The sequence below is a fragment of the Sarcophilus harrisii genome, chromosome 6 (genome assembly GCF_902635505.1).
Source record: "Sarcophilus harrisii chromosome 6, mSarHar1.11, whole genome shotgun sequence".
NCBI lineage: Eukaryota > Metazoa > Chordata > Mammalia > Dasyuromorphia > Dasyuridae > Sarcophilus > Sarcophilus harrisii.
The window spans coordinates 243,785,748-243,800,262 of NC_045431.1; the positions used below are offsets into that span (position 1 = coordinate 243,785,748).

General features: G+C 64.6%; 3 protein-coding genes across 5 annotated transcripts; 2 read left to right on the forward strand and 1 right to left on the reverse strand.

The window, feature by feature from the left end:
- The first annotated feature begins 151 nt into the window (after window positions 1-151).
- On the forward strand, window positions 152-9,528 carry GANAB (glucosidase II alpha subunit). 3 transcript variants are annotated; one of them, XM_031943466.1, is made up of 25 exons: window positions 152-196; window positions 1,529-1,633; window positions 1,767-1,875; window positions 2,006-2,133; window positions 2,225-2,404; window positions 2,806-2,871; window positions 3,546-3,615; window positions 3,734-3,818; window positions 3,908-4,004; window positions 4,189-4,369; window positions 4,605-4,758; window positions 5,166-5,401; window positions 5,481-5,607; window positions 5,720-5,799; window positions 6,373-6,516; window positions 6,609-6,705; window positions 6,834-6,935; window positions 7,061-7,304; window positions 7,489-7,553; window positions 7,682-7,758; window positions 7,907-7,981; window positions 8,081-8,194; window positions 8,277-8,389; window positions 8,478-8,578; window positions 8,684-8,793. In XM_031943466.1, exons 1-25 carry the CDS (start codon window positions 168-170, stop codon window positions 8,791-8,793), a joined length of 2,889 nt encoding a protein of 962 aa, XP_031799326.1. In that variant the 5' UTR covers window positions 152-167. The 3 variants fall into 3 exon arrangements, with proteins under 3 accessions (XP_031799326.1, XP_031799328.1, XP_031799327.1); XM_031943468.1 differs by lacking the exon at window positions 2,806-2,871 and having other exon boundaries at window positions 153-196; XM_031943467.1 differs by lacking the exon at window positions 152-196 and having other exon boundaries at window positions 8,684-9,528.
- Window positions 9,529-9,904: 376 nt separating this feature from the next.
- On the forward strand, window positions 9,905-13,261 carry B3GAT3 (beta-1,3-glucuronyltransferase 3). The gene is made up of 5 exons (XM_003774043.4): window positions 9,905-10,427; window positions 11,173-11,347; window positions 11,725-12,085; window positions 12,184-12,474; window positions 12,767-13,261. The coding sequence occupies exons 1-5, from the start codon at window positions 10,346-10,348 to the stop codon at window positions 12,863-12,865; spliced, it is 1,008 nt and encodes a 335-aa protein (XP_003774091.1). The 5' UTR covers window positions 9,905-10,345; the 3' UTR covers window positions 12,866-13,261.
- A 63-nt stretch (window positions 13,262-13,324) lies between these two features.
- On the reverse strand, window positions 13,325-14,151 carry ROM1 (retinal outer segment membrane protein 1; the record flags this gene model as incomplete). The annotated part of the gene is made up of 2 exons (XM_031943651.1): window positions 13,325-13,869; window positions 13,969-14,151. Coding segments are annotated over 2 exons (417 nt in total), but the record flags the coding sequence as incomplete, so codon positions are not given.
- Window positions 14,152-14,515: the final 364 nt, after the last annotated feature.

Consider the following 14,515-nt stretch of genomic DNA (forward strand, 5'->3'; position numbering starts at 1 on the left):
GCCCACGTCCATCAAGGTCTGTGCTTCTCTCATAGGCCGGCCTGGCTCCCTGCTCTCGGGTGGCCAATCGCCTTCCGGGATGGGAGGGCGCGCGGGGCCACGTGTTCCAGCGTGACTGGCGACGAGAGGAGGGGAGAGCCGGGGTCAAGGATCGAACCCGGCACAAGATGGCGGCGGCGGCGGCGCCTCGGAGGCGGTGAGGAGACGGGGGAAGAGCGCTGCCCGTCCCGGCGGCCTCTCCCCGGCACCTGGAGTGCCCCGCGGGCCCCCGGCCCCCCACTTAACTCTCCGGGGAATTGCTTCCCCCGCCGGGAAAGGCCGCGGGGGGGAGGGGACAGAGAGGAGAGAGGCGGGCCCGGGGCGGCCCGGGTGGGGGTGGGGCGGGGGCAGGGTTGGGGACCCCCCGAGCGGGGGAACCTCGGGGCCGGTCCCCGCGGGGCCCGTGCGGGCCTGGGACTGCCCCGCGCTTTCCCGGCCGGCCCGAGAGCAACGGCGGGAGCCGGCGGGCCCCTTCCCCTGGTTCTCCCCGCCTCCGAGGGCAGCTGCAGATGAGGAAACTGAGGCGCAGCTAGGTTCGGCGGCTTGCCAGGCCAGACCGAACCCAGGCTTTCTGCCCGCGGATTCCGCGGTTCTCCTCGGGGCCTCAGCTGCCCGATCTGTAGAATGGGCCGCAGGGAGCCGGAAAGTGAGGTGCGCGGAGCCAGGCTCTGGTGCTCGGGGGCCTGGGGATGCTGCCGGACCCCACTTGTGTGGCCCGGGAGCCTTTGTGCATCTGCTGCCGGTGTCCCAGGCCGTTGGGGGTCCGGGGTCCCCGCCTCGGGTCCGGGGTCCCCGCCTTGGGCCCGAGGCCCCTTTGTGCATCTGCTGCCGGTGTCCCAGGCCGTTGGGGGTCCGGGGTCCCCGCCTCGGGTCCGGGGTCCCTTTGTGCATCTGCTGCTGGTGTCCCAGGCCGTTGGGGGTCCGGGGTCCCCGCCTTGGGCCCGAGGCCCCTTTGTGCACCTGCTGCCGATGTCCCAGGCCGTTGGGGGTCCGGGGTCCCCGCCTTGGGCCCGAGGCCCCTTTGTGCACCTGCTGCCGGTGTCCCAGGCCGTTGGGGGTCCGGGGTCCCCGCCTAGGCCCGGGGCCCCTTTGTGCACCTGCTGCCGGTGCCAGCCCCTGGGGAGCTGGAGGGCGACCCGTGAGGCTGGATCTTTTCGCGCAGTTTCAGGGCAGAGGCGGTTGGCGTTTTGGGAGGTGGAACAGCCGGCTCTGAATCCAGCAGCCACAAGTGGGGGGACCAGGGACCGGGGCCCCCCAGGCTGCAGAGCCGCGGGTCTCCTGGGGCTCCTTCCCCCAGAGACTGGTGCGCGCTGAGCTGACACCGGAGCCCCTTGGGCTGCCCCTGCCGGGGGTGCTCGGGGAGCCCGTCCCCCAGGGCCGCACAACTCGCAGGGAGCTGAGGAAGGAGCGAGCGATGGGCGGCTGCCGTGGCCCCCTACGGAGCAGCCGGCTCCCGCCTGGGACCTGAGCGCCCTCCTTCCTTTCCCAGGGCCCGGGCAGACTTCGTCCTGGCTTGGCTGGGCCTCTGCCTCTCCACAGCCTGGGCCGTGGACAGAAGCAACTTCAAGACCTGCGACCAGAGTTCCTTCTGCAAGTATGAGTCTGGGGGCCGGGCGGAGAAATGCGGGCAAGGGCCTGGGGGCGGTTGGGTGGGTTCCGTCCCCTGGGGACCGGGGAGCTGGCGACGGGCGGATTCTCCCGGCACTGAGCCTGCCATTTCCACACAGGCGACAGCGCAGCGTTCAGCCCGGCTCCTCCCCCTACCGGGCCCTCCTGGACACTCTGGAACTGGGCCCCGACGCCCTCACCGTCCACCTTGTCAACGAAGTCACCAAGGTCCGCGGTGGTGGGGAGGGCTAGGGCAGGGGGAGGGGGGCCCCCATGCGCTGGGCCCTTGTCGGGGGATGGGTAGCCAGCAGAGACCCCGGAGGGAACGCAGGGCTGGGCTCACTTCTGTCCCGTGCAGGCGGTGTTGCTGTTGGAACTGCAAGGACTCCAGGGGAACATGACGCGGATTCGGATCGATGAACTGAAGCCCCTCCGGGCACGCTACCGGGTGCCCGATGTCTTGGTGGCCGATCCCCCCACGGCGCGGTAATTCTGCCCCCTGCCCTCCCCTGGGGCCTCCGGGGCCGCCCCTTCCCATTGGTCCTCTTTAATTCCTCTCTCCTTGGGCTGTTGTTAGGTTGTCCATCTCTGGCCGGGATGAGAACAGCGTGGAGCTGACTGTGGCTGAGGGGCCTTACAAGATCATCCTGACGGGAAGGCCCTTCCGGCTGGACCTGCTGGAGAACCGCAGCCTTGTGCTCAGTGTGAATGCTCGGGGACTCATGGTCTTTGAGCACCAGAGACTCCCCAGGAATTCGTGAGTAAAGGGATGGGAAGCTGCCAGGAAGGGCTTCGAGGAGGCCTCTCAGAGTCTGGGTCCCTAGACTTTCTGGGGAGGGGTGGAGGAGACAGGGAGGACCGGGAGGGGGTGGTCAGTGTGTGCTGGCCAGGAGACCGTGCCCCTGCCCTGGGGCGGGGGGCCCTTCCTGGGCCTCCCTCCTCGGCCGCCACTTCACCTTCTCTTGGAGCCGTCTTGTTTCCCAGATTTATTATCCCCCCCCCCTTTTTTTTAAATAAATTTTTGTTTGTTTGGTTTTTCCGTCTCTGGATGTTCGTCGACTGAAACTCACTTTTGTGTTTCTGTTTTTGTGTTGGTTTTGTGCCTCCTTCCCCTGCCCCTTTGCCCTCCCCTTCCTTTCCCCTCTCCTCCTGCCCCAGTTTCTCGGATAAAGTTAGTCTCACGTTCGGTAGCATTTGGGATAAGATCAAGAACCTTTTCTCTAGGTAAATCCACGGCCACTGGTACTGTATCTGTTCCTCACCCCCTGCTCCTCCGCCCCTGCCTTCTCTGCCCTGCAGCCCACATAGACACACTGGCACACACACTCACACTCACACTCACACTCCCCATCTCTGCCCCCTCAGCTAAAAGGCTGCTGTCCCAGGAGGACTGGGCAGCACGGGGAGCCTGCTCGCTCCGCCGTGGGGCTAGGAAGGTGGATGCCAGGAATCTCGTTCTCTCTGCTCCAGGCCAGGTGGAGCAGGAATTGGTCAGTCCTAGAGCGAGGCCTGGGGAGGGGGCTTGACTGGGCGGGGCATCCATGACAGCCAGACTCGCGCCAGATCCCCTGAGTTGCTCTGACTCCCTCCTTCCCGATGCTCTTCGGTGGCGTGTGTGGACATGTCAAAAGCATATGACTTGGTTCCCTTGATCATTGCCTTCCTCCCTCCCTCCCTCCTTCCTCCCTCCCTCCTTCCCTCATTTTCACCTCTCGGCACACTCCCAGCCCGGCCTTGGGAGGAGGATCTCTTCCCTGGGGATGCACTCCACGATTGGCTGGAGCTCAGGCTTTATCCTCGTCCCCATGCTCTCCCCACCCCCCAAGCAAAAAACATCCAAAGCAGAACCCTTCATCCCTTCTCCTTGGACTGGATCAGACCGCTCTCCTACCTTCCAGGGAGGGAACAAAGGAGCCGGCTGAGGGGGATGGAACCCCAGAAGAGGAGGCTGCGGGGAAAGCAGACAAGGTGAGGGAGAGAATGGAGGGAAAGAGAGGCCAGGGAGGAGGGCCAGCCTAGACTGAGGGGCCTGGCCAGTGTTGGGGCTGCTAGATTGGGGGCGCAATCCCCTTTCTTCCTCCTGCAGCCAGAGGAGAACAGTGAAAAGGATGACGATGAGCCAGGGGCCTGGGAGGAGATGTTCAAAACCCACTCAGACAGCAAACCTTTTGGTGAGGACACAGGGGGTTTTTTTGGGGGGGGGAGGGAGGCATTAAATGGGTGGGCTCCCCTCGACTCCTGACCCCCCTGCCTCCCACAGGCCCCACTTCAGTGGGTCTGGATTTTTCTTTGCCTGGGATGGAGCACGTGTATGGAATTCCAGAGCACGCGGATAGCCTGAGACTGAAGGTCACTGAGTAAGTCACGTCCAAGAAAGGGGAGCAGAGCAGGGCAGGCTGGGAGCAGGGTTACATGGCCAGAAGGTCTTCCCCAAGGGGCTTTGTCTCGGCTGGCTTCTCCCTGGGGAGATCAGCAGAGTGGCCCCCGGGGCCTTGCCTGCCAGCTTGCTCTGAGGCAGCCCTGACACCGAGGCCTTTGCAGGGGTGGGGAGCCGTACCGCCTGTACAACCTCGACGTGTTCCAGTACGAGCTGTATAACCCTATGGCCTTGTACGGCTCGGTGCCTGTGCTCTTGGCGCACAACGTCCACCGAGACCTGGGCATCTTCTGGCTCAATGCGGCCGAGACTTGGGTCGACATCTCTTCGAATACAGCAGGAAAGGTGAGGGGGAGACAAGGCCAGGGGGGGCCGTATGATCTGAAAGAGCTCTTGGAGTGAATACGGTCTGGGCCCATAAAATGGGGGACGACCCGTTTGGCTCCAAGGGGAGCAACCGAGTCCTGTGATTCCTGATGGGAAGAAGATGTCCATTGTTTGGTCCAGAGACCCTGAGGGGGGGCCATTCCCTTTGTGAGAATTGTTAGGAAGTCTCTAATTTCTGGTCCTCCTGAAACAGACCCTGTTTGGGAAGATGCTGGATTACCTGCAAGGTGGCGGGGAGACCCCTCAGACCGATGTGCGCTGGATGTCCGAGAGCGGGATCATCGATGTTTTCTTGCTCCTTGGGCCCACAGCCTCGGACGTCTTCCGCCAGTATACCAGTCTCACAGGTGGGCTCCTGCTGGGCTTTGGCACCCGTACCCAGCCCCTCAGCTTGTTCTTTGATGTCAGTTGTGTTTTGGTTTGGCATCTTTTGCTTTTTTGACACTTGCCACCCATGGGATCCCTGTCTTTCCTGACTATGAGCCGTCCCTTATGACAAGGAACAGTGACCGGACAGTTCAGCACTGGCCATTAGTCCCACTGGCTGGTCCTGTGTCCGGGGCAGCTCCAGAGCCTCGTTTCACATCTGTTCTTGGTCTGGTCCTGCCAAGAGGGAAGGAGGAAGGCGGGCCCCTCCCTGGCCAAGTGTCCGTGTCTTGAATCACTGAGCTGGGCCAATCTTGGGTTCTTGGCCCCAGCCACTCTATGGGTTTGGCCTGATTTGTGGCTCCCTGACCCGTCCCTGCTCCCACAGGGACCCAGGCTCTTCCTCCACTCTTCTCCCTCGGCTACCACCAGAGCCGCTGGAATTATCGAGATGAGGCTGACGTGATTGACGTCGACCAGGGTTTTGATAACCACGACCTTCCCTGTGATGTCATCTGGCTGGACATTGAACATGCTGATGGCAAACGCTACTTCACCTGGGACTCGAGCCGTTTTCCCCAGCCCCTTGCCATGCTAGGACACCTGGCTGGCAAAAGACGGAAGGTAAGAGAGCCGGCCAGCCACGAGGAGGGGTTCAGAGTGCCTGGACAGATGCTGACCGTTTAGTGTTCCCTTTTCCCAGCTGGTGGCCATTGTGGACCCCCACATCAAGGTGGATTCAGGATACCGGGTACATGAGGAATTACGGTCGCTGGGATTGTACGTCAAGACCCGAGATGGTTCTGACTACGAGGGATGGTGTTGGCCAGGTCAGGGGGGGAAGGCCCGGCCGGGACTGAGAGCTGACCGGAGGCAGAAGGATGTGGGTGTGGCACCGGCCATTGGCCCTTATGGATGACCTTTGATTTTGACTTCCCCCAGGCTCCGTTGGCTATCCCGACTTCACAAACGTCAAGATGAGAGACTGGTGGGCAAACATGTTCAACTTTGACAAATATGAGGTAGGACAAGGATGGGGAGCCCCTTCCCCCTGATCCTCCAGGCCCAAGCAGCGATTCCCTCCCTTTGCCTTAACCTGTATGGGTCGGGTTGAGCCCCTGGGCAAAGTTCCAAGCTCAGGCCTTCTCACGGCTGATTGAACATGCCGGCTTGGCGAGTCCGGCTCCCGAGCCAGTGGAGGGGGTGGGGGAGGGTGCTGTCGCTTTGCATCAGTAACATACGGGACTTGGCTTGCGGTCCTCTTGGGGTGTCTGCTGGCCGTTTGTATTGCTTTTTCTTCCCTTATTTCCTTCCATCAGACCTCGCTTGACCATGTTGGAAAGCGAAAGTGTCCTTCAGTGTTCCTGGTCCCCATCTCTACCGAGTGATGGCCAGGGCACGATCGTCAGCCGCCACGGGGCGCTCCGGAGTCTGTGCTCAGGGTGTACTTTCCTTTTTTAGAATGTTCTCTCTGCATCGGTCCGTAGCCGTGCAGCTTGCTTTCTCTGGGTCTCCGAGGGCTCTTGTTTCTTAGATGCGTCGTCCCTTCCTTCCCCGGCTTCCTCGAACTTTGGTTTTCCACCTTTTCTTTCTAGGGTTCAGCCTCAAACCTCTACGTCTGGAACGACATGAACGAGCCATCAGTATTCAACGGTCCGGAGGTCACCATGCTCAAGGATGCCCGACACCATGGGGGCTGGGAGCACCGGGATGTCCACAACATTTACGGCCTCTATGTGGTGAGGGCCCTGATGGTCTTGAGCCGTGGGGAGGGTTGGGCCAGGCCTGTGGGATCCCCACCCCTGACCCTAGCTTTCTCTGTGCCCCCCAGCACATGGCCACAGCCCAGGGACTCATCCAGCGCTCTGGAGGGGTGGAACGTCCCTTTGTGCTCTCTAGGGCCTTCTTTGCTGGCTCACAGCGTTTTGGTGAGATCTATGGGAGGTTGGGGGGTGGGCACTGGCAGGGGAAGGGGGGGTTGCTAAGACACACTGCAGAGGGAGCTGGGGGGCTTCCCTGCCAACAACCCTTCATGGTGTCCTCTCCCCTCTCCCAGGAGCTGTCTGGACAGGGGACAACACAGCAGAGTGGGATCATCTGAAAATCACCATCCCCATGTGCCTCAGCCTGGGGCTGGTGGGAATCTCTTTCTGTGGGGGTGAGCAGTGTGGACCTTGATGGAGGAGGAGCTCCAGGGAGGGTTACTGGCAGGGCATCACCCGGGGCTGGAGGGAGGGAGCACCTTTTGGCATCTTTCCCTCCATCTCCTCCTCTGCCTCCTAGCCGACGTGGGCGGCTTCTTCAAGAATCCTGATCCAGAACTGCTTCTGCGTTGGTACCAGATGGGCGCGTACCAGCCGTTCTACAGGGCCCACTCGCACATGGACACAGGCCGGCGAGAGCCTTGGCTGCTGCCCCCTGAGTATTTGGGGCCTGTCCGAGACGCCTTGCGCCAGCGCTATGCCCTGCTCCCCTTCTGGTACACCCTTTTCTATCGTGCTCACCGGGATGGGCATCCTGTCATGAGGTGAGAAGGGCAGTACCATGGGGGAAGGGGGATAGAATTGGGGCTGGCAGAATGACAGGGATGTAGGGGCAGCTCAATCCTTACTCATGGGGGGTGTTGGGGCAAGGGAGGCTGAGGAAAATGACAACAAAAGCAACAGACCCCACTCAAGACCTGAATCCCTCTCTCTCCTCTTCTTCCTTAGGCCCTTGTGGGTGCAGTATCCCAAGGATGTGACCACCTTTAGCCAAGATGATCAGTTCATGCTAGGTGAGAATGCCGGGAAGGGATTAACATCTGTGGGTCTGGAAGAACCAGCAGAAACGGAGATCCCGGCATGCAGGTAGGAAGCCGGGCCCTCCTGCTCTGGGGGTGACCGCACCCTGTTTCTGTTTCAGGAGACTCTCTGTTGGTTCATCCTGTGGCAGAGCCTGGGGCCCGGGGAGTCCAGGTGTACCTGCCTGGTCAAGGGGAGGTGAGCTCATGGAGGGCAGGGGGGTCTGGGACGGGACCAAAGAGAGAGAGAGAGGGAGAGAGAGAGTGTGAATGTGACTGTTTAGAGCTGGGGGGGTGTTGTGTAGACAGAATAAGGAAACTGCTCCCATCCCTGCTCTCCTCCTCAGGTGTGGTACGATGTGCAAAGCTACCAGAAGCATCACGGCCCCCAGACTTTATACCTCCCGGTCACTCTTAGCAGCGTGAGTGCTCCTTGGGAGGACAGAAGGTTGTGACCTCGTGGGGTGGGCCGGGGTGCGGAGTGAGCAGGGAGGCCTTGAGCCAGGTTGTTCTGTCCCCAGATCCCGGTGTTCCAGCGTGGGGGGACCATCATCCCTCGGTGGGAGCGGGTGCGGCGCTCCTCAGACTGCATGAAGGACGACCCAATCACTCTCTATGTGGCAATCAGCCCCCAGGTGAGACCCCCCCCATCCCAGTTCCCTCCCCAGACCCTGCAAGTCCAGCTGCCAGCGCTGGACTCTGACCTCTTCCACACAGGGCACGGCCGAAGGGGAGCTTTATTTGGATGACGGTCACACCTTCAACTATCAGACCCAGAACGAGTACCTGCTGAGGAAATTCACCTTCTCGGGAAACACTCTGACCTCCAGGTGAGCGCGCGGGGCTGCGCGGCCCCCCTCCCTCCCACGGCTTTCTTGCCATTCCTCTTACTGGGAGCCCCTCTTTGTGCCCCTTCAGCTCAGCTGACCCTCGAGGCCACCTGGAGACGCCCATCTGGATTGAGCGGGTGGTGATCCTGGGGGCCGGGAAGCCTGCCTCGGTGCTGCTGCGGTCCGAGGGTGAGTGGGCTGGAACCGGAGGGGGGGGGGGTGGGATTCGGAGGGAGGGCGGGGCCGGGAGGGGGGGTGTCCTGCCCACTCACGACCCGGTGTCGATGCCCGTAGGCCTGCCGGAAAGCGTGCTGACCTTCCAGCATAGTGCGGAGACCTCGGTGCTCACCCTGCGCAAGCCCGGCGTGCGTGTGTCTGCGGACTGGAGCATTCATTTGCGATAGCCCGAGGGTCGGCCCCGCCCGCGTGACCCAGAGTGACCCCTCCCTCCGCCCGGAGGTCACACCCCCTTTCGGAGCTCTGTTGGCGGCCCCCAGGATTTGCTGGCCATCGGCCGGGCAGGGGCTGGGACCCCCCCCCCCCCCCCCCTTCCCAGATCCCTTCCCCCCTCGGGGTGCGGGAAGCCCCGCACACACCCACCACGGCACCTCAGCCCCCCTCCTTCCCGAGACTTCCCATTTAAGCCTTGCTTTCAGGCTCTGGATCCCGTGAGCCACGGTCACTAGTCCCCACCGGGACCCCTCCCCTCCCCCTCCTTTCCTCAAGTGGAGGGAAGGAGTCTCTCGGAGACTCCCCCCAGCCTTTCCTATCCCACGGATACACTGGGACCACCCCCCACCTGGTGGGGGGGCCGCGTGGAGAAAGAAGGCTGTGGGGACCATTCATCTCTCCCGCCCGTGGGGGAGGCAGCCCCCCTCCCTTAGCAGAAAGCAGCCCGCGCGGGCCCCTCCCCCCGGGTTGCGCGCCCACGCAGGAGCCCGGGGCTCGTCCCATCCCATCACGCCCCGCGTATTTATTGTTGGCCGAGGGGGCAATGGATCATGTGTGCCCAGGGTTGGGGGCTCTGAGGCCTGAGGAACGGGGAAGGGGCATCTTGGACGTTTTTTACTTCCCCACGGCCCGAGCAGGGATAGGTTTTGATAAACGGAAAAACAATAAAAGAACCGAAACTCTTGGAAGACGCGTCGGTGAATAGGGGGCGGGAGGAGGGCCGGAAACGGCGCCCTGCGCACGCGCCCTGCGCTCCCCGTGGCTGGCCAGCAAGCTCTGCTCCCGGAGAACCGGGTGAGCCTCCCCCAGCGCTTAAATGTTTTGGGAAGCCTCCACGGTGTGGCGCTGGCCGGCTCCTCCGGCCTCTGGCCTGGCCTTCAGCCGGCTCTCGGCCTCGGGCGCTGCGCGGAAAATCATGTCGGGACTGGGCCCGTGTGACCGTCCCAGGCGCCTTCGAACCGCGTGGCTCCGCGCCGCGTCAGGTGCGTGGCCCGGGCGTGACGTCACTGATCCCGGAAGTGAGCGGCGCGGGAAATCTGAGGGGTGGGACCAAGAAGAGATTTGCCCCGGAAGTTGGGGATGGGACCAGGATAAGTGACCGGAAGCGAACCTTTGCCAACCTGCCCGGAAGGAAAGGGAGAAGGGGGAGGAGGCGGGAGCTTCTCAACCCGGACCCGTAGAGGGTTAGGCTGGGGTGGCCTCTGATTCCCCCTTTACCGCTCCGCCCCATCCCGGACCCTCCTGAACTCGCTGCACAACCTCGGCTCCGCCCTTCCTCTTGCTCCGCCCCCAAGCCTCCATCCCCCGCCTGGCATCCCTTGGCCCTGGGGTCTCCCCGACGCTGACCCCGCCCGGGTGACCCCCCAACGCCCGCTCCAGGAGCTGCCAGCCCGGCCCCGCCCCCGCTGGCCCATGGCCTCCCTCTCCGTTCGGGGGCGCGGGCAGCTCCGGCCTCTGGGCCCGCCTTAGCCCCGGCTCGGCGTCCGCAGGCCCCCGCGTCCAGCCATGAAGCTGAAGCTGAAGAACGTCTTCCTGGTCTATTTCCTGGTGTCCCTCTCCGGCCTCCTCTATGCGCTCCTGCAGCTGGGTGAGGCCCGGGGCGGGCGGGGGTCCTGGCGGGCGGCCCCGGGGCGGGCTGAGGGCCTCTGGGCGCCCCCCCCTGCTCTCAGGGGTCAGGGCGCTGCTCTTACCCCGCAGCCCCGGAGGGGGGAGCTGGCGCCCACCGAGGCACAGGGCGCCGCAGGGGGGGAGGGAAGGGCCGCCCCTTGGGACCCCCGCCCCACCTCCTCCTAGGGGGGCTTAGAGGGGGCTTTGGTCTGGAAGATGGAGGTCATTCCCTGCTGTGTCAAGCAGCAACGTTGCCAGCTTCTCTCCATCATCTTCTGCGCTCACTTCTGTGCCCGCTCCTCTCCTGTGCCCGCTCCTCTCCTGTGCCCGCTCCTCTCCTGTGCCCGCTCCTCTCCTGTGCCCGTTCCTCTCCTGTGCCCGCTCCTCTCCTGTGCCCTCTCCTGTGCCCGCTCCTCTCCTGTGCCCGCTCCTCTCCTGTGCCCGCTCCTCTCCTGTGCCCTCTCTCCTGTGCCCGTTCCTCTCCTGTGCCCGTTCCTCTCCTGTGCCCGCTCCTCTCCTGTGCCTGCTCTCCTCTGCCCGCTCCTCTCCTGTGCCTCCTCTCCTGTGCCCGCTCCTCTCCTGTGCCCTCTCTCCTGTGCCCGCTCCTCTCCTGTGCCCGCTCTTCTCCTGTGCCCGCTCCTCTCCTGTGCCCTCTCTCCTGTGCCCGCTCCTCTCCCTCCCGTTTCTCTCCGTGCCCACTCCTCTCCCCGTTTTCCGCTCTCCAGGCCAGCCCTGTGACTGCTCCCCCCACCTCCGGGCGGCAGCCGATCACCTTCGCAGGAAGGACCTGAAGATCTCCCAGTTGCAGGCCGAGCTTGGCCGGCCGCCACCTGCTCCTGCCCAGCCCCCCGAGCCCGAGGCTCTGCCCGTCATCTACGTGGTGACCCCGACCTATGCCAGGTGCGCAGCCTCTGGGCAGCCGGGTATCATACAACGCCAGCGGGGGATTGAGGATGAAGGATGGGTTGAGGCGGGGCCGGGGTCCTTGCTGGCTGCGGAGGCCCCCGAGGGGAGCCGAGGCTGGGCGGGGGCCATGAGGTCGCCGTAGAGCAGGCGGTTCCTGGGCCCCCACCAGCCCCTTGGTTTGGGGGGACACAGAGGGAACCGGGCCTCCTCCCTTATTCTGTCCGCTTGGTTCCTGCCGTGACCGGGAGGGAAAGGTCGGGGACTTGCCCGGGTCCCGGCAGGAGGGAGCGGCCGATCCTGGGTGTTCCAGAGCTGCCTGTTGGGGCCCGGGCCCGGGGCCTTTCTGCCTGTGACCCGGTCTCCCCCCCCAGGCTGGTGCAGAAGGCGGAGCTGGTCCGCCTGTCCCAGACGCTGTCCTTGGTGCCCCGGCTGCACTGGGTGCTGGTGGAGGATGCCGAGGGCCCCACGCCGCTGGTCTCGGGGCTCCTGGCCGCCTGCGGCCTCAGCTTCACTCACCTGGTGGCCCTGACCCCCAAGGGGCAGAGGCTGCGGGAAGGGGAGCCCGGCTGGGTCCGGCCCCGGGGCGTGGAGCAGAGGAACCGGGCCCTGGCTTGGCTGCGGGGGAAAGAGGCCGCGGTCGGCGGGGACAGGGAGCCGCCGCCTCCGGGGGCACGTGGCGTCGTCTACTTTGCTGATGACGACAACACCTACAGCCGGGAGCTCTTTGAGGAGGTGAGAGGGGAGTGGGGGGTCTAGGGGGTTGCAGGGGGGTCACCCGTGTCTGTCTTGGGAACTCTGACTCCTCCTTCTCCGTCTGTCCTGTCCCCAAGATGAGGGGAACCCGTGGCGTCTCCGTGTGGCCGGTCGGGCTGGTCGGTGGCCTGCGCTTCGAGGGCCCCCGGGTGCAGGGGGGGCAGGTGGTTGGCTTTCACACAGCCTGGGAGCCCGAGCGGCCCTTCCCTCTGGACATGGCCGGCTTTGCCATCTCGCTGCCCCTCCTCCTGTCCCGGCCTGGTGCCCAGTTTGACCCCACGGCCCCCCGCGGCCACCTGGAAAGCAGTCTTCTCAGCCATCTCATTGACCCCAAGGATCTGGAGCCCCGGGCTGCCAACTGCACGCGGGTAAAGGCTGCAACCCTGGGGTGGGAGGCAGGGAGGGCAGAGTCGGGGGCACTTTGTGAGGCACGAGCCTGCGCCCGCCCTGGGAGAACGCCCCATTCTGGCGAGGTCGTCCTTTAGGCGTCGTAGAGAACTGCCCATTAAAAGGAGGGCTTTAGGAGTATGGGGCGCCGATGTTGGGGGTCGGGGACCCCAGAGGGATCCGCCGTTTGGGACGGGAGCCACAGGCGGCGCAGGGTTTGCCCCCTCGTCCCCCCAGGGCCCTTCTCTGATTGGGGGCTGGTGCCGCCTGCAGGTGCTGGTCTGGCACACGAGGACGGAGAAGCCCAAAATGAAGCAGGAGGAGCAGCTGCAGCGGCAGGGCCGCGGCTCGGACCCCAGCGTTGAGGTGTGAGCCTGCGCCACCCCGTCTGTGGGACATAGCCGTGCTAGAGGACCTCGTTCCCTCACCTTCCAAGGACCGCGCAGGCTCCCAAGGTCATGACCCTCCAGATGCTGGGTCTGCCCCCTGGGCCTAGTGGATGCTGGGACCATTTCCAGGGCTGCTCCTCCCCCCGATTGCCATGTGGAGCTCGCCAGAGAGATCAAGTGGACAGTGGTGTCAAGCCAGGTCAGCCCTGGGCCGGGGGCCCCGGCTAGAAGCGCAGCCATGACTGCTGGATGAGGGGTGCTGTCCCTCGTGGGCATGGGCATGCATCGCAGGGGCCCGATCGCGGGGCTGCGGGATCCCTCCCCACAGTAAGCATGTTCCCCCAGTCCTACCTCCAGAATAAAGTACGTCAAGCCTCTGGCTCCTGCTCTTTACTCGGCGCCGTGCTGCCCACAGGGGAGCCCCTTTACCGCCCAGACCCCAGAACCCCTCCTGAGCCAGGAATAGACCCAAGCCGAGAAGCGGCCCCCTCCCCTTCCCCACACAAAGGAAGGAGTGTGGCCGGAGGCTGGCTTTATTGATTTTGTGCATGTGGAGAATTTTGCCATCTGCTGGGCAACGGGCACCTCCTTGTGGCCGCCCATGTGGGGCTGGCAGGATCCTGGATCTATCCTAGCTAACGTCTTCTGGCTGTGGCCCCTAATCTAGTTCCCTTCCTTCCCTCCTGGGGCACTGCTGATGCCCCTTCTTCGCAGCCTTCTGCGGTGCTGCCCTCCTTGGGGCTGGGGGTGGGATCAGGCTTCTGCAGCAGCCTCCTGGGCCGGGGCCTCCTCGTCCGGGGCCGCCTCGGCCGGGGCCTCCTCGGGCCCGGGCCTCTGGGCGCACAGACCCTGCTGGGAAATGCTCTTTAGCATCTCTTTGAGCCCCCCGGGGAACAGGTAGCCCTGTGCCTCTCCTTCCCCGTCGATGGCCCCCCCCAGGCCCTCCAAAGCCGTCTGCAGGTACCGGAGTCCCAGGAGCAGCAGCATCTGCGAGGGCAAAGGAAGAAAGTTTGGGAAGAGGCTCTCTGAGGGTTGGGGCTTCTGACCTCCGCCCCTCAGTGGCGGAGCCTCCCAGGGACAGGTTACCTGCAGGCAGAAGGTCACGCCCAGCAGGGTGCCCAGGGTGCCGGCCAGCGCCCGCAGGTGCCCCAGCAGCACCCCGTGGCAGCCCCGTTCCCAGAGGTTGAGGCCGAGCTGTCGAGGGTCAGCCAGGGGTCGGGCCTGCGCCTTGGAGAGCTGCCTCTGCAGGCAGGGCCAAGGGGAAGGGGTTCAGCGGAAAGGCCCCCGCGAAAGAGGCCCCAGCCCTGGGGCCCAAAAGGAAAGGGGGTTTTCCGGGGGGCCCCCTTGGGGGGCTCCTTAGCGGGGCCCGGGGAGGGGGGGGCCGGGGGGACCCGGGGGGTTTGGGGGGGCCCCTTCCCGGAGGGGGGGAAGGGGGGGGGGCCCCCCGGGAAGCCTGGCTCCAATCACCCGGGGGGGTTTTAAACGGGGGATCCACTGCGGGAACCCCTGGGGGGGGCCCAGGGCCCCTGGTGAGGGCCGCCAGCGGCCGAGAAAGGGCACCTTTTCCTGGGGCCAAGGCCCTTTAAACCCCCTGAGCGACCAGGCCCCGGCGCCGGGGCCCCCCGCCGCCAAG